Source organism: Lissotriton vulgaris, chromosome 12 (assembly GCF_964263255.1).
Source record: "Lissotriton vulgaris chromosome 12, aLisVul1.2, whole genome shotgun sequence".
NCBI lineage: Eukaryota > Metazoa > Chordata > Amphibia > Caudata > Salamandridae > Lissotriton > Lissotriton vulgaris.
Window position 1 is genome coordinate 250008838 of NC_141700.1, and position 16915 is coordinate 250025752.

Genomic DNA, 16915 nt, shown 5'->3' on the forward strand with positions numbered 1-16915 from the left:
CTCCATCCCCTTCGAGACTGCCCCTCCATCCATGCCACCTCAGTACCATCGCATGTTGGAGGATCATCTAGCCCTTTTCCAACAGGAAGTTTCTGCACTCTTGGCCAAGGGAGCCATCGAGCGCGTTCCTGTCCTGGAAGTAGGTCGTGGTTGCTATTCCCACTACTTTCTGGTGCCCAACAAAGGCCTGCGTCATAATCTTGGATCTCAGGAACATCAACTGCTTCCTCCGGAAGCATAAGTTCAAAATGTTGACGCTGTCTCGGGTCCTGTCTGCCCTCGATCCAGGAGACTGGATGGTAGCGTTGGACTTGCAGGACCCTTACTTTCACATCCCCGTCCTGCCGGCCAACCAGACCTACCTAAGGTTCACGGTAGGCCACAATAATTTTCAGTTTACCGTGCTCTCCTTTGGCCTTACCAGTGCCCCTCGGGTGTTCACAAAAGTGATGGCGGCGGTCGAAGCTCGTCTGCGCAGATCAGGGATTCGAGTCTTCCCCTATCTTGACGACTGGCTATTGAAGGCGTGCTCGCCCCAGGCGGTCGTCTCCCACCTCCGGACTACAGCCTACCTCTTGCATTTGCTGGGGTTTTCCATCAATGTGCCGCAGTCACTCCCGATTCCCTCTTAGAAGCTCCTCTTCATCGGAGCGGTACTGATCACGACGCAGTTTCGGGTCTATCCTCATGAACAGCAAGTCTGGGATATTCAGGCTATGATTCCGATCTTTCAGCCTCGATCCCGGGTTGCGGTCAGGATGACCCTCTGGCTACTGGGCCTGATGGCCTCATGCATTCTGCTGGTGGACCGTGCCAGATGGCATATGCTGGCTCTGCATTGGGACCTGAAGTTCCAATGGGCACAACAACAGGGGAACCTGTCCGATTGCGTCCAGATCTCGGAGGGCACTGCACACCAATTGCAGTGGTGGCTAACGAACCAGAACTGGTTTGACTGCAGATCCTTCTCTCTTCCCCAACCAGAGTTCACAGTGGTGACCGATGCATCACTTCTGGGATGGGGTGGCCACAAGTAGGAGGCGGAGGTCAGAGGCCTCTGGTCTCCGGAGGAGTCTGGGCTCCATATTAACCTTCTGGAGCTTCGGGTGATTCGTCTTGCACTCAAATCATGCCTTCCCTCTGTCGGGGAAGAGTAATGCTGGTGTTCACGGACAAAACCACTGCCATGTGGTACTGCAACCAACAAGGGGGGTGGGGTCGTAGACCCTATATCAAGAGGCTCTCCACCTCTGGACATGGCTGGAACATCAGGGCTTATCCCTGGTGGTTCAACACCTGGCAGGTTCACTGAATGCCAGGGCGGACAAACTCAGCCGCAGGTGCATGGTGGATCACGAATGGCGTCTTCACTCGGAAGTGGTTCAAGGTCTCTTTCAACAGTGGGGAGAAGCCTTGGCTAGATCTATTCGCCACTGAAGAGAAAACGCAATGTCAGGAATTCTGCACATTGGAATTTCTAAGGCGGCACTCGCTGTGTGACACTTTTGGTCAAAAGTGGAGTTGCGATCTTCTATATGCCTTATACGCCTATAGCACTTCTGCCCAGAGTGATGAAGATCAGGCGCGACCAGGCCCAAGTCATTCTTGTGGGTCTGGACTGGGCACGAAGAGTCTGGTATCCCTAGCTGCTCAACAGGGCCATCGATCCTCCGATCCGACTGCCTCTTCGGGAGGATCTTCTGTCGCAGCAGCAGGGGACTGTCCTCCACCCAAACCTGTCCAGCCTCCACCTCCTTGCGTAGAGATTGTGCGGCAGCAGTTGACGCCGTTTGACCTGCCTCCCGAAGTCTGCAATGATATCTTGGCAGCCAGGCATCCCTCCACTAAGATGGTATACGCCTGTAGATGGAACACATTTGTGGCAAGGTGTACAGCAAAGGCTGTGGATCCTCTTTCTTCCCCTCTTTTTCAGGTGCTCTTGTTCCTCCTTTCTTTGGCCCAGCAAGGCTCTGCTCTGGGCACTCTAAAGGGCTACCTCTCGGCCATTTCAGATTCCTTAGGCTTCCTGATCAGCCCTCAGGTCCTGATCAGGTCCCGCCTTTCCGGAAGTTAGCGGTCTAGTCGGGGGTGCACAGATAAAAGAGATGCTGACGCGAGCGCGCAGCGAATGCGCCGGCGGCGCGCTGATGGCGAGCTAAAGGCAAACCCGTCTGCGCCTGTCCGTGCTAAGGACACGCTTAGCTCTGGGCATGCTGCCCTTCCCTTGGCCTACCTGGATCCGGAGAAAGTAAGACACCCGCTCTACTACTCCAGTGCAGAACTCCACCTTATTTATAGAGGGGCCAGTTATAGGGAAGCTCTCTATTTTACGGAGACCGCCTCTCCACTGGCTGACTTCTTGGTTAAGGACTTTCTACCTTGTGGGCTTTTGACTGTTAGATCGTTGCCCAAGCATAGGGTTGAAATTCAGTTATTAATGGAAGTTAACAAGCTCGAAGTGCTGGTTTAGCGAGGAGCTGAAAACCCTGAAACTTGAATGTAAACGGGCCGAGAGGAAATGGAGGCATGGGTACCAGGATGTGAATAAGCTCTCCTGGAGAATAAAGATTTCAGAATATAGGAAGAGGATTAATAGGTCCAAGGCCGACCATTTTGCCACCTTGATACTTAATGCCCCTAACAGCGCTAGAAGCATTTTTAACATTCTTAATAGCTTGACCAACCCAGATTGTTCCAAAAATGTGATTTCTCCCTTTCAAAGTCTTTGTGAAGAGCTAGCCAGGTTTTCCCATGATAAAGTCAATGACATTATCATGGATATGGGTGGGGTCCCCCTTTCTCCTGTCGGGGATGAATGCGCCATTGCTTGACATGGAGGTCAGTTGCTCTGCAGGTGCCGGTGTCAACTTGGAGGGAGCTACCTCGGGCTCTCTCTCAGTTTCCGTCTTTTGAGCCGGAGGATTTTTATAGACTAGCTGATGATATTGCGTCTGGTTCTCCCCTGGATCCGGTGCCTTGTAAGATCTGGAAAGAATTCAGAGCAGAGCGGTTTCCTCCATCTGATTTGCAATCAGTCTCTCACTGATGGGGTGGTGCCGTCTCAGTGGAAGCAGGCATTGGTGACACCCTTGCTTAAGAAGCTCTCCCTCGTTCCGGAGTGTCCTAAAAATTGCATATCTCCTTGAAACCCCTGATGGCGGTCATCAAGCGTCATAACATTGAGATTGTTAATTATGCGGATGATAGGCAATTAATTCTCTCCCTGGAGGGAGCTCATTCAACCTCTCTAGATGAGTTTCATAGTTGCTTGGGGGACACGACATTGTGGCTGAGGGATAACTCGCTGCAGTTTAATGCATCTAAAACGGAGTTGATTTATTGTGCCACGGAAAGGATACGTTCCGGGCTGCCTAGTAATTTTTGTCCCTCTGATCCCCCCAATATGGTTCAGCCTGTTAAGTCCGTCTGTAACCTGGGTGTGACATTTGATTGTAATCTCACTTTGGAGGCGCATGTGACGAAAGTTGTAGGTTGTTGCCTGGCTATTATCCGTTCTTGACTACTGCAATGCCCTGCTCCTTGAGTCACCAAAGTTTCTTCTTGCTAGGATGCAGAGGCTACAGTCAACTGCAGCTAAATTAGTACTAGGATAGTCCAAAAAGGTCCTCCGCCTCATTGGCTTTGGCGGAGTTGCGCTGGCTCCCTGTGAAACAAAGAATCCAGTTTAAATCACTCTGCTTAGTATTTAAGGCCTTGCATGGAATGGGTGCCACCTCTTTCCAAAACAAATTTGAGTGGTATGTTCCTGTTAGGACATTACGCTCATCTGGGACAAAACTGATAAAAATCCCCAGATTTAAAAAAGTTAGAGCAGGTGGTAGATCCTTTGGGGTCCCTGCTGCAAAGCTCTGGAACACCTTACCTCTTTAGCTGAGAAAAATCAGTGACCGCCTGCTTTTTAGAAGGAATTTAAAAACATGGCTATTTCCCAAGATCTAGGGGTTGGCTTCAGTAGGATCTTAAAAGAGGTATGTTATGTCAAGTCACTATTAGCGCCAGGATGCCTGTCAGGTGATAGTGCGCTCTAGAAATGATATAAATAAATAAATACAATTCCTTACCTCCCCGTTTTGCAAACTGACTTCTAAGGTTAAGGATTTCCTTTCAAGGCCCTAGTTTTGCGCACCAGTGGGCAGTGTCTTGCATGGCTCTGCGCTTCTGGCGTGGAAAGTCGTGTACAGAACTAACCTCGGCACACTAGTGCGGCGTCTAAGTAGCTACCGCAACGTCATCTCGGCGACCCGACGACTAACGCGCAGTCGACTAACGCGGAGTCGACTAACGCGGAGTCGACTGACGCCACCTTCCGACGTACGGGGATACTGCTGAAGAAAAAACTTTCCGGATCCAGTCTGACGCCTCTGAGTAATTCTAAGGTATGGAGTCTATAACTAACCTATGTTTCTTACAGATATATTGTTACCGAAGGTAAGTAACTTGTTCTTTACAACGTGGGCAATACAGTGAACGTGTCGTTACCACGTGTTACATTACAACACAAGTTGTTACAACAACTTGCCTTAGGGAAGTGCTGGACTTTGGAATAGTATCTTTTACTATTCCAACTCCAGCGGGGCAACAGTAGAGAAGGCGTTGGATTTAAAATCCAACAGTGCGTTCCCTAAAACAAGTTGTTGTAATGGAACGTGTGGTAACAACGCGTTTGTTGTAGTGCCTGCATTGTAATGGCACTGCGTAGTTCTGTCTGCGTTGTAAAGGCTGTTTCCCACCCCACTATGTTTTTTGAAAAATTCTTTTTCAGGACACAGGGACCTGAATCCAGTAATGGCTGCCAGAACATCTTGATCAGATTGTGACTAACCATTTAGACATGACAAGTCCCCTTTAAAGTGGTCAATCAGAGCCTATCTGGTTATCAACGGTCAAGATATAGCTAACTTTTGAACCTTTCATTTCTCAAAAAATGCTTAACTGTTTTACACTATAATATATAGTTATTCTGGTCATGCTTGTTAGTGCTAAATGCATGGATGTTTGGTGAATTGTTTTTTGCCAGTTGCTAAATAGCCTGTCTCTCTTCTTTCAGTGCTGGAATTTCCCAAAGACTTATCAGATATGTTTGATCCAACAAGAGGTTTGTCCTTCCGTCTGCTTGTGCCTTCTTCCTTACACCCTCCCATAATCTATGAGACGATTGTTCCAAAGACTTGACACTTCATTAATCTCCCTTAAGTGCCTTGTATAGCACCTCTCTCTACATTACTGACCCATCAGTCTTGACGCCAGCTCACTGCAATGTACATCAGTCTGGCCATTATCTGTCTTTTTCTTCCTACTTCTGTGTCATGCACCTACCTTGTTGTAGTATTTGCTTCATCACTTCTGCTAAAATTGTAATTTAAAAAAATATTTGTCATGTTCGTTTCTTTTCTACTTTCATAAATTCAAGTTACTTTATCATGATGTCTGGAATATTTCTTAATGACATGTTTTCTTTTCCAGAATGTATGACCTCAGACCTGTTAGAAGAATTGATGTCCTCAGAAGGTGGGTATCTTCCATTCTCACTTGCCTTTACAGAGTAAACCGCCATATGCACCTTTTTAGTGGCTTCTAAGTTCACTAATCTGTTTCATAGCTGTCTTTGTTGCACCTCTAAAACCCTGTCTGATAGATACTTCTAACTGCAGATTCCTTACGTTCGAATTATCCCTAGGCATCAGACTGGATCTGGGATTTTTTTGTGAGCAGTACCCCTATGTGCCGGTAGGTGGCATCGTTCAGCTCCGCCTGGCATTGTTGGTGTTGTCTGTGTCAGAAGAGACTTTTGCAGTGCCTCTGTAGGCGCTACCCAGGCGCACTGACGTCTGTTTTCTTTCTGCGCCAGCCAGCGCAGATCCAAGGAAGAACTTCTCGCTGGACTCTGAATTATACTAGCCTTATGTCTGCTTGGACTTTTGTGAGGATATGGGTGTAAATATTGTACTGGATACTTCTCCAGATACTGGCATGCTTTCTATCCCTACCATGGCTACGGAGTAGGGAGCATCATTCCAATGGTGGTGCGAAGAGTGACTGAGGTCATGGACCTTAGCTTGCCCTCGGTGGCAGTCAAGACTAATGTCTTGATAGAAGTACTTCAGACAGGACTGTCCACTTCCAAACCGCTTCTCCCATTTAATGAAGCACTTACTGATGTCCTGCTTGCGACCTGGTCCAAGCCCAGCACAGGGGCTCCTGTGAACAGGACTATTGACCCCCCCGCAACCACCCTGCTCCTGGGTACCCTAAATTCTTCACGGATCACCTTACCCCGGAGGGCTTGGTTGCCTAAGGCTCCACTTCTCATGTAAATTATGCCGCATTCCCAACTGCCGCGCCGGATCGGGAATCCAAAAAGCTGGACAATTTAGGCAAGAAAATTCTTTCTACCACCAGCCTGGCATTGCAATCAGTGAACACCACATGCCTTTTGGGCTTTGATTCCCCTGGCCTGTGGGATACGGTTGCGCAGGTGCTGTCAGCAGTCCTGGAGGAGGCCAGGCCATCGCCGATGGGAGGGATGCAGCTAAGTTCACCATTTGCTGTGAACTAGACTCCACCAACTCACTAGGCAAAGCGGTATAGTCAACAGTGGCACTGCAATGCCACGCCTGGTTGAAGACTACAGGCTTTTACGGGAGTGTCCAGACATCCCTCATGAACATGCCCTTTAATGGCTCCTGTCTCTTCCGAGACCAGGCAGATTCAGTGCTGGAGCTCTTTAATGACCGCATGGTTATGGCCAGGTACTTTAGCCTTTCTATGGCTCCTTGTCACCCTCAATCCGCTTTTTGCTCCTTTCGTGGCAACAATAGGGGTGTACAGCCGCATCCTTACTCACCCATCCACAGCGGCACACACGCTTTCTAGCCTTTGCATGGCAGTGGATGCAGTATCCACCGGCTCCGTGGGTCAGGTGCCCAGTGATCGGGTCAGTCCACCCGCTCCCCAGCAGCCTCCAAACCCTCCTAGTCTGCCCATTTACCCTCATGAGCACCCAGTGGGCGGCAGGATTCACCATCACCTGCCTTGCTGGCAGTCCATAATATCGGACAGGTTGGTTTTACAGATTGTCTGACGGTAGACTTCCTCCCATTTGACACTGCCCCTCCCTCCATGCCACCTACTTATGATTGGTTGACGGAGGACTACCTTCTTCGCCAGGAAGTAGGAAATGGAATGGAATGGAAATAGATTTATTGAGCGCGATTGCTGCCCAGGGGCGTCCAAGCGCTGAAGTGTGAATCGGAGGGACAAGCGGCGTGACAGATTAGAGCTCGGAGGCTTGGGTAAATAGTAAAGTCTTCAGCTTTTTGCGGAATGACAGCAGGTCCGGGTTGGAACGGAGTGAGAGGGGGAGGGTGTTCCAAAGTTTAGCGGTATTCAATGAGAACAGCCTACCCCCGGATCTGGCTCTCTTCGCTCTAGGAACCGCTGCCAGGAAAGCCTCAGAGGAGCGGAGGTTCCTATTTGGGTGGTAGGGAATGACAAGGTTGCTGTTAATTGCGGGTCCTGTTTTCCAAAATGCCCGGTGTGCAATGCACAACGCCTTGAATGACACTCTGTGTTTTACTGGCAGCCAGTGAAGACTTTTTAATGCAGGTCTGGCTGACTGGGCTCGTGGAATCTGTAGCAGGGTACGTGCTGCGCAGTTTTGCACTACCTGGAGTTTCCGGAGAGTCATCTCGGGAGCCCCTACATATAGAGCATTGTTTGAGTCAAGGCGGGACTGGATGAGGCCTTGGACTACCACTTTCTTGGCTTCTAGAGGCAGAAGTGGAAGGACCTTCCTTAGAGTTTTGAGGATGCCAAAGCAGGTGGCGGACAGCTTGGTAGCCTGGGTGGAAAAGGACAGCTTACTGTCCAGCCACACTCCTAGGCTCTTGACACTTTCCTTGGGGGTGGGGGGAGTGCCCAGAGCTTGGGGCCACAAGGAGATAAAAGGTATTGGCGAGACTGGGCCTAGAAGCATGAGCTCTGTTTTGTCTCCGTTTAGTTTGAGAGAGGAGCTGGTCATCCACTCCTTAATGTCCTCTAGGCAGCTCAGCAGGCCTCCTTGGGGGTGACTGATGTTCTCTTGAGCCAATGATACCACTAACTGAGTGTCGTCGGCGTACGACACAATTTTGATGCCGTACGGTTCGACGATTCCAGCCAGTGGTTTCATGTAGACATTGAATAACACAGGGCTCAAGGAGGAGCCCTGTGGTACTCCACAGCTGAGAGGCTTGCTGGTTGATATTATGTCACCATCGAAGATCTGAAAAGATCTGTCGGACAGGAAGGAACCGAACCACCTTAGAGCGTCGCCAGAGACTCCGATGTCCCGGAGACGGTTCAGCAAGGTGGCATAGCTGACCGTATCGAAGGCGGCACTTAGATCAAGGAGGATCACTGCCACTGATCCTCCCTGATCCAGAACCCTTCGAGATTCCTCGGCGACCGCTAATAAGGCAGTTTCGGTGCCATGTTTTGGCCTGAAACCTGTCTGGGAGGTATCCAGTAGGGAGTGATTTTCAATAAACTGGACCAGTTGGACGTTTATGTATTTTTCCAACACCTTGCCAGCCCAAGGGAGGAGTGAGATGGGACGATAGTTGGAGTGATCGTCGGGGTTCAGGTTAGGTTTTTTTAGCAGCGCCCGCACCATGGCTTGTTTCCATGCTGTAGGAACAACACATGAGGCTTTAGATGTATTTAGGAGTTCCAGGATAACAGGCAGGGTGGCTTTGTGTGCTTGCATCAGAACTTCTGGTGGGGCTGGGTCGCGTGGGGAACCCGATTTGACTTGCCGTGCCATTTTACCGAGGGTGTCGAGGTCCAAGGGAGGGAAGTGCTCGAGGGTTGACTGGACAAGGGGAGGGAAGATTCTAGGAGAGGGTGGGTCGGCTATCTCTGGAACTGTGGCTCCTGTTTGAAAGGTGGAGTATATTTTCAGGACTTTGTTGTGAAAAAAGTCCGCAAGCTCGTTGCATTGATCTTGGGTTTTGTTCGGAGGAGGGGCGGTGATGACATTTGAGCAATGTTTTATTATCTGAAAAATTTCCCTGGGCTTCGATTTGGCCTCTAGGATTTTATCAGAGTAAAAGGTTGCTTTCGCCGTTCTAATCCCATCTCTGTAAGTTTTTATCGCCTCTTTATAGGCGACCTTTTTTTCCGGGAGAAAGTCCAAACGCCAGGCTCTCTCTCGTTGCCTGCAACGGCGTTTTAGTTCTCTTAAAGAGTCAGAAAACCAGGGCGCTGATCTCTGCATTCTCTTAGATGAGGATCTCCGGAGAGGGAGGATCGTATCCAGTGAGTTAGTGATCCAGCTGACATAATTTTTGTTTGCTACACTGGGGTCTGAGCAGGGAGACGGATGGGTAGCGTCCAGGCTATGCATCCAGGATTCCAACTGCGGCTCTTTTAGTTAAAGGAGCCAAAGAGAGATTGCCGATGCCAGAAATGACTCATCGTTGTTGTTCCCACTACTTTCTGGTGCCCAGGAAGGATGGTGACCTTTGTCCTGTCCTCGACCTGAACATACTCAACTTATTCGGCAAGAAGGAGATGTTAGAAATTCTCACTCTTGCTCAGGTCCTATCTGCCCTGGACCCAGGAGACTGGATGGTAGCATTGGATTTGTAGGAAGCATATTTCTATATTCCCATCCTACCTGCCCACAGGTGTTACTAACTTCACTGTGGGCCACAAGACCTTTTAGTTTTCTCTGCTTCCCTTTGGCCTTACCAGTGCCCCTCAGGTGTTCACCAAGGTGAATGCGGAGGTTGCAGGGATGGTAGTCTTACTCTATCTCGATGACTGAGTTTTAAAGGCGGCCCTCCCCAGGCCATTACCTCCCACCTCCAGACTACTGCAGACCTCATTTGATGGAGTTCACTAGCAACTTGCCGAAGTTGCACCTGATTCCTTCTCAGACGCTCCCTTTCATCAAAGCTGTTCTGGACACAGTGCAGTTTTGAGCCTATCTGGAACGGTGAGTCCGGGATATTCAGGCTATGATACCGATGTTTCATGCACTATTCTGAATTTCGGTGAGACTGACTCTGAGGCTGCTGGGCCTCATGGCCTCCTGCATCCTGCGGGCCCTGCATTGGGACCTGCAGTTCCAGTAGGAGCAGCATCAGGGGATTCTCTCCGACATGGTCCAGATCTCAGAGGGAACTGCGAAAGTCTGCAGTGGTGGTTAACGAACCACGATTGGGTCAGCGGTAGAACCCTCTCCCTTCCCCAACCAGATCTCACAGAAGTAAATGATGTTTCAGTCTTGGGATAGTGCGGCCATCAGGGAAAGGTGGAGATCAAAGAACTCTAGTCTCCGGCGGAATCCAGACTCTACATCAAGCTGTTGGAGCTCCAAGCTATCCGATTGTCATTAAAAGCCTTCTACCCTCCATCCAGGGAATAGCAGGTGTTCCCGGACAACACCACCGCCATGTGGTACTGCAACAAACAGGGCAGCATATGTTTCCTCCCTCTCCTTTCATTATGCCTCAGTGTGACCTTAATCTAGTCTGACGTTCCTGCTGGGCACTCTGTTTGAGTCCTTACATAACTGTCCTCTCAGCCTCCTTACCATCAAGACAGCCATCCTGGTAGCTATAACATCTGCCCGGAGTGTCGTTAGCTTCAGGCCTTGTCATCCAATCCTCCCTATCCTAACATCTACCCAGACCAACTATTGCTTGGTACAAGGACTTCCTTTCTTCTGAAAGTGGCCACTCCATTTCATGTGGGTCAAACCATCACTCTGCCTACTTTTTATGCTCCGCCTCATCCCTCCAAAGAAGAGTAGCGACTTCCCTGTCTGGACCCAAGAGCGTTGTTGTTCTACCATGACCGCACAAAACTGTTCTGGGTGGATGACCAACTCTTCATACGGTATGTTGGAGAGAAGACAGGGTGGATCGTACAGAAGATGACCATCTCCTGATGAATTGTGCTCTGTATTCAAATCTGCTACACATTGGCTCAGAAACAATCCCCTGAGAGTTTGCGTGCTCATTCCACCAGAGCTAAAGGTGCAGCAACAGTGTTTGCTTGCGGAGTTCCTGTCCTGGATATCTACCAGGCAGTAAATTGGGCTTCCCTGAACATGTTTAAAAATACTACTGCCTGGACAGTCTGATTCGTAGGGATGAGCATTTTGCCCGTTGGGTCCTGCAGGACTTCTCATGTGAAATTGGGCCACAGACCTACCTCTGGGGAGGTACTAGTTGGGTATCTATTCTAAGGTGAGGAATCTGCAGCTAGAAGTCTCTGTCAAATGAACAAGTTACTTACCTTGGGTAATGCCTTATCTGGTGAAGAGACTATCCAGCTGCAGATTCCTTACCGACCCTCCCATCCTCTCCGCTCTGTGAATAGATTGGTAGGGACCGAGCTTTTCCCTTTCAGGGCGCTAGTTTTCCATACCAGTCAAGTCAAGTCAAGTCAGGATTTATATAGCGCGCTACATACCCATAGGGTCTCAAGGCGCTTGAGGAAGGGGGGGGGGGGAGTTACTTGTCGAATATCCAAGTTTTAAGTTGTTTTCTGAATGCCAGGTGGTTCTGAGTAAGGCGTAGGTGAGTGGGAAGAGAGTTCCAGGTTTTAGCTGCCAGGTAGGAGAAGGATCTACCTCCCATGGTGGCTTTGTTGATGCGAGGTACAGTGGCAAGGGCTTGGTTGGAGGATCGTAGCTGACGGGAGGGGGTGTAGAAGGACAGTCGTGTGTTGAGGCATTCGGGTCCAAGTTCGTAAAGTGCTTTGTGTGCGTGGGTTAAGAGGCGGAAAGTGATCCTCTTATTTACGGGGAGCCAGTGGAGGTTTTTCAGGTATCCAGAGATGTGTTCTTTACGCGGGATGTCTAGTATGAGCCTGGCTGAAGCGTTCTGGATGCGTTGGAGTTTTTTCTGGAGTTTTGCGGAGGTACCGGCGTATAGGGTGTTTCCATAGTCCAGGCGGCTCGTGACCAGTGCGTGAGTGACCGTTTTTCTAGTTTCGGTGGGGATCCAGCGAAATGTCTTTTTGAGCATGCGAAGAATGTTGAAGCAAGATGATGAGACGGCGTTGACTTGTCTGGTCATCGAGAGTGAGGAGTCCAGAATGACGCCCAGGTTCCGTGCGTGGTCCGTCGGGATGGGTGCTTTTCCAAGGGCCTCTGGCCACCAAGAGTCATCCCAGGCGGAGGGGGAGGTGCCTAAGATGAGGACTTCTGTTTTGTCTGAGTTAAGTTTCAGACGGCTGTGCTTCATCCACTCGGCTACTTCTTTCATTCCTTCGTGTAAGTTGTTTTTGGCGGTGTTAGGGTCTTTGTTGAGTGAGAGGATCAGTTGAGTGTCGTCAGCGTAGGAGATGATGTTGAGGTTGTGTTGGCGTGCGATGGCTGCGAGGGGGCTCATGTATACGTTGAAGAGGGTGGGGCTGAGTGAGGATCCTTGTGGCACGCCGCAGATGACTTCAGAGGCCTCTGACTTGAAAGGAGGGAGCCGGACTCTCTGAGTTCTTCCGGTAAGGAACGAGGTGATCCATTCCAGTGCTTTTCCTTGGATTCCGATGTTTCTGAGGCGCTGTAATAGGGTGCTATGACAGACTGTGTCGAAGGCTGCGGAGAGGTCGAGGAGGATGAGAGCGACTGTGTCTCCATTGTCCAATAGAGTTCGGATGTCGTCTGTTGCTGCGATGAGTGCGGTCTCAGTGCTGTGTTTGGCTCGGAATCCGGACTGTGAGGGGTCGAGGGATTTGTTGCTTTCGAGGAAGGTGGCGAGCTGGTTATTGACAGCTTTCTCGATGACTTTGGCCGGGAAAGGAAGAAGCGAGATGGGGCGGTAGTTTTTGAGTTCGGTGGGGTCAGCTGTGGGTTTTTTCAGCAGGGCGCTGAGTTCTGCGTGTTTCCAGCTTTCCGGAAAGGTGGCGGAGTTGAGGGAGCAGTTGATGACGTCTCGGAGGTGTGGAGCTATGATGGAGTCTGCTTTGTTGAAGATGTGGTGAGGGCATGGGTCAGTTGGGGATCCTGAGTGGATGGAGTTCATCAGGCGGATGGTGTCCTCAGTTGAGATTGGGTTCCAGTCGTTAAGGATGTTCAAGGGGGGTGAAGGTCCTGCAGTAGGTTGAGTGGGTTTGTCTCCGGGTCGGTTGTCGAAGCTGTTGTGAATGTCTGCGATTTTGTTGTGGAAGAAGGAAGCTAGTGAGTCGCATAGGGCTTGGGAGGGGGTGATGTCGTTGGAGTTGGCTGATGGGTTGGTAAATTCTTTGACGATGTTGAATAATTCCTTGCTGTTGTGGGCGTTGTTATCTAGTCGGTCTTTGAAAGCAGCTTTCTTGGCAGATCGGATAAGTTGGTGGTGTATGCGGGTGGCGTTTTTAAAGGCGTCCTTGGTGCTGGTGTTTGGGTCTCTTTTCCAGGCCTTCTCGAGGGAGCGACAGAGTTTCTTAGATTTCTTAAGATCATCGTTGAACCAGGAGGCGTTTTTGCTGCCAAGCTTGATTTGACGTTTTTTCAACGGTGCTAGGATGTCGGCGCTGTTGGATAGCCATTGGGTGAAGTTAATGGCTGTTTGGTCGGGGTTTGAAGAGTGGACAGGAGGGTTTTGAAGGAGCGATGAGGAGATCTGGTCGATGGTGATTTTGTTCCAGTTTCTACGCAGGGTGGGTTGAGGGTGGTTGTGGATTGTGGTCTTATTGTAGATAAAGTGTACGCAGCTGTGATCCGTCCAATGAAGAGCTGTGGTGTGGCTGAAAGAGACATGTTTGCTGGAGGTGAAGATAGGGTCGAGTGTGTGACCTGCAATGTGGGTGGGGGAAGTGACAAGTTGTTTGAGTCCGAGGTTGGCGAGGTTGTCCAGAAGGGTGGTGGCGCTGTTGTCATTGCTCTTTTCCAGGTGAAAATTGAGGTCTCCTAATAGGATGTAGTCCTCGGAGGGGAGGGCGTGTGGGGTGATAAAGTCAGCGATGTCGTCATTGAATTGTGCACGGGGTCCCGGGGGCCGGTAGAGGAGGGTGCCTCTGAGTGTGGTCTTGGGGTCGGTGCACTTCTAACGTGGAAAGTAGTGAAAAGTAACTGACGTCTGTGCACCTGGGTAGTGCCTATTTGGCACCACGAATGTCTCGTCTGGCGCGTCCGTCGCCACCTGGAGCTGGACACCACAACCTACCGGCGTGCAGGGGTACTGCTCACGAAAACTTTACAGATCCAGTCTGATGACTTGGGATATTGCTACGGTAAGAAATCTGCGGCTAGATAGTCTCTAGCAGATAAGATGTTGCAGAAGGTAAGTTTACTCCAGTATTGGAACTTTCATAGATTCACATGCCTGAATCATTCCCCGTCGTTGAGACGGGAGTCTCCGGTATATAAAAAAGCAGTGCTTAGTAGTATAGCAAACTGAAAAAAGGCCTAGGCCCATTTCCCTTTTGCAAACCTTAGCCTTTGTTATGTAAAAAAGGCCCAAACCTCTCCCTGAACCAATCAGAGCTCCTCACCCTCTAGAACACTCCGGAGAGAACCTTCTGCCCCTCAGATTTTTCTACCGCACGTTGTGCTAGGGAGTCTCCTTGGAGCTCTGCTCAAACTCTTTACTTTTACAGTATTTTGACTTAGATTTGAGGTTTTTCATCTACCATGTCTGAGAACGAGAAGAAAGGATTATTTAGAGTTTGTTCCACCTGCTCTAAGAAGAGGCTTTAAACAGATGACCCTCGCAAGGACTGCATCTACTGCCTCTATCTAGACCATAAGGCAGCAGATTGTAAGGTATGTCGTACCTTTTCGAATAAGACCTTGAGAGATCGTGAGGGAAGGCTACTGATCTGGCTTCAGAAGGTTAAGGTCAGGAAAGAGATCCTCTCAAGTGAGGGTGAAGAGGAATCTGTAGCGTCTAAGAGATCTCAGAAGAGAAGTAGATCTCCTCAGACACATTCCTCAGGGGAAAGACCTGAGAAGGCCCCAAAAAAGACCACTTCAGGGCGCAGTCCCTAAAAATCCCCTTCAGTTTTAGCTAATGGGAAGAAGGGTTCTGCTTGTGAGGTGAAACTAGTGAAATCCACCTCAGATCCACCACAATCACCTCAGAAAATCAAGATTACCAACAAACGGTCTTCTTCTACGCCTTCTGAGGAGAAGGGTACTGTTTCAGCACCGTCGGCGGGACCGTCGACAAAAAAGGGATCATCGACGAGGACAAAAACACCTTAGTCGTCGACGAAGAAAGATAATGGTAAAGCTGGTGATAAAACACCGTCGACGATTTCACCGTCGACAGCGATACCGTCGATGGTTTCACCATCGACGGCGGCGTCGACGACGGCAGCGTTGACGAGGACTGTGTCGACGAGGACAACGACGACGTCGACGAGGACAGCGTCGACGGTGACTACAACGTAGACGGTGGCGTCGACGATGATGACTTGGTCGACGACGGCTATGGGAATCTCGTCGAAGGGCTCGTCGACGAGGGAAAAAACACCAGAAAAAAGGTTGGTGCCTCGGAAAAATTCCTATAACACCAGAGATTACATCTCCGAGCAAGGTCTCCCCATTGTTGCCGTCTCACCTGCTGGAAGAGGAAGATTCAGAAGAGGAAGATGACTAGTATGGAATTGCCAGTAGCCCTTCGCAATTGCAGGTCAAGTACCAGGAAGTGGGTTCTGAGGAGGAATATGGGGGTTATCAGGAACAACCCCAGGAACAGCACCGATATCGCCAACAGCAACGCGAGGAGATGACAAGTGTGCCATCCTCTTAGTTGAAGGATCTCCGGGGCATGTTAGAGGATTATGGGAGGAGATACTCAGCGACTCCAGTCGCTCAACAGGCCCCAGAGGTTACTCAACGTCCACGATCGGTACCAGGAACACCAGTTCGTAGGAGAGATTTTGCCGGACCCTACTGCTAGGTCTCCACTGCCGACGGCACACCACGATTCCTCGGATGACGATCATGAGGATGCGGAAATTGCGGACACAAGTGCAGAATGGCATGACTATATCACCCCCTCACCGTCTACTCCTCCACAGTGACCAGTAGATTCTCCACCGGAGGACATTGGTGGATTTCATAATTTGATGGAAAGGGCCACTAAGAGATTTGCACTGACCATGACAGGGGAGAAGACGGAATGTTTTTTATACGACTTCAAGGACTCTTATCGGAAATCCGTACGAACCCTGCCTATAGTGTCCCATATTTGGAAGGAAGGATTAAAGGTCATGGAGACGCCAGCGACGCTAACGCTGGTTCTGGCCAGACTAGATAAGAAGTATAAGGCACCTATTGATGCTCCTACTTGCCTTTTGGGTCATCCCAAACCGGATTCTGTTATTACACAAGCGGCGCAACAGAAATCCAGGAACCCATCTGCTCCGATTGCAGCACCTTCAGACAAAGAGGGCAGAAGGCTGGATAATGCGGGAAAAAGGTTTTCCTTAATGTCGGCTCTGCTAGTGAGAGCTGCTAATGCCCTCGCTATCTTGGGAAGGTATGACGGGCAGATGTGGTGTGACCTGTCTCCATACATTAGCCAGGTGCCGGAACCAGAGAAGCAGGAGGCAAAAAAGATTCTCATGGAAGCCGAAGTCATAGACTGCGCTATGGATATAGCGACCATGGCGTTTAGATCCATGGGAGGAGCGGCGGTCCTACGCAGGCAGGGATGGCTCCGAGCAACAGCGTTTAGGCCGGAGGTGCAAAACAAGATTTTAGACCTTCCTTTCAATGGAGAAGATTTATTTGGGAAGCACATTGATGATACTCTGCAGAGTATCAAGAAGGATACGGATACGGCAAAGGCTCTGGGAACACTGCAATACAGGAAAACCCCTTTTCGTGGCTCCAGGGGTAGAGGACAGTCCTCTTATAGAGGAGGATACCAACAGGGGAGATATTCTTCTTATCCGTCCTCATCGCAGCCTT

At 49.9% G+C, this 16915-nt stretch overlaps 1 protein-coding gene across 1 annotated transcript in view; it reads left to right on the forward strand.

Annotated features, from left to right (window-relative positions):
• E2F4 (E2F transcription factor 4) overlaps positions 1–16915 on the forward strand; it is a 362041-nt gene that overhangs the window by 327979 nt on the left and 17147 nt on the right. The window contains exons 8-9 of the mRNA XM_086947763.1: positions 5069–5116; positions 5485–5529. Of these exons, the coding sequence (XP_086803889.1) occupies positions 5069–5116; positions 5485–5529 (93 nt within the window). The remainder of the gene's footprint in view (positions 1–5068; positions 5117–5484; positions 5530–16915) is intronic.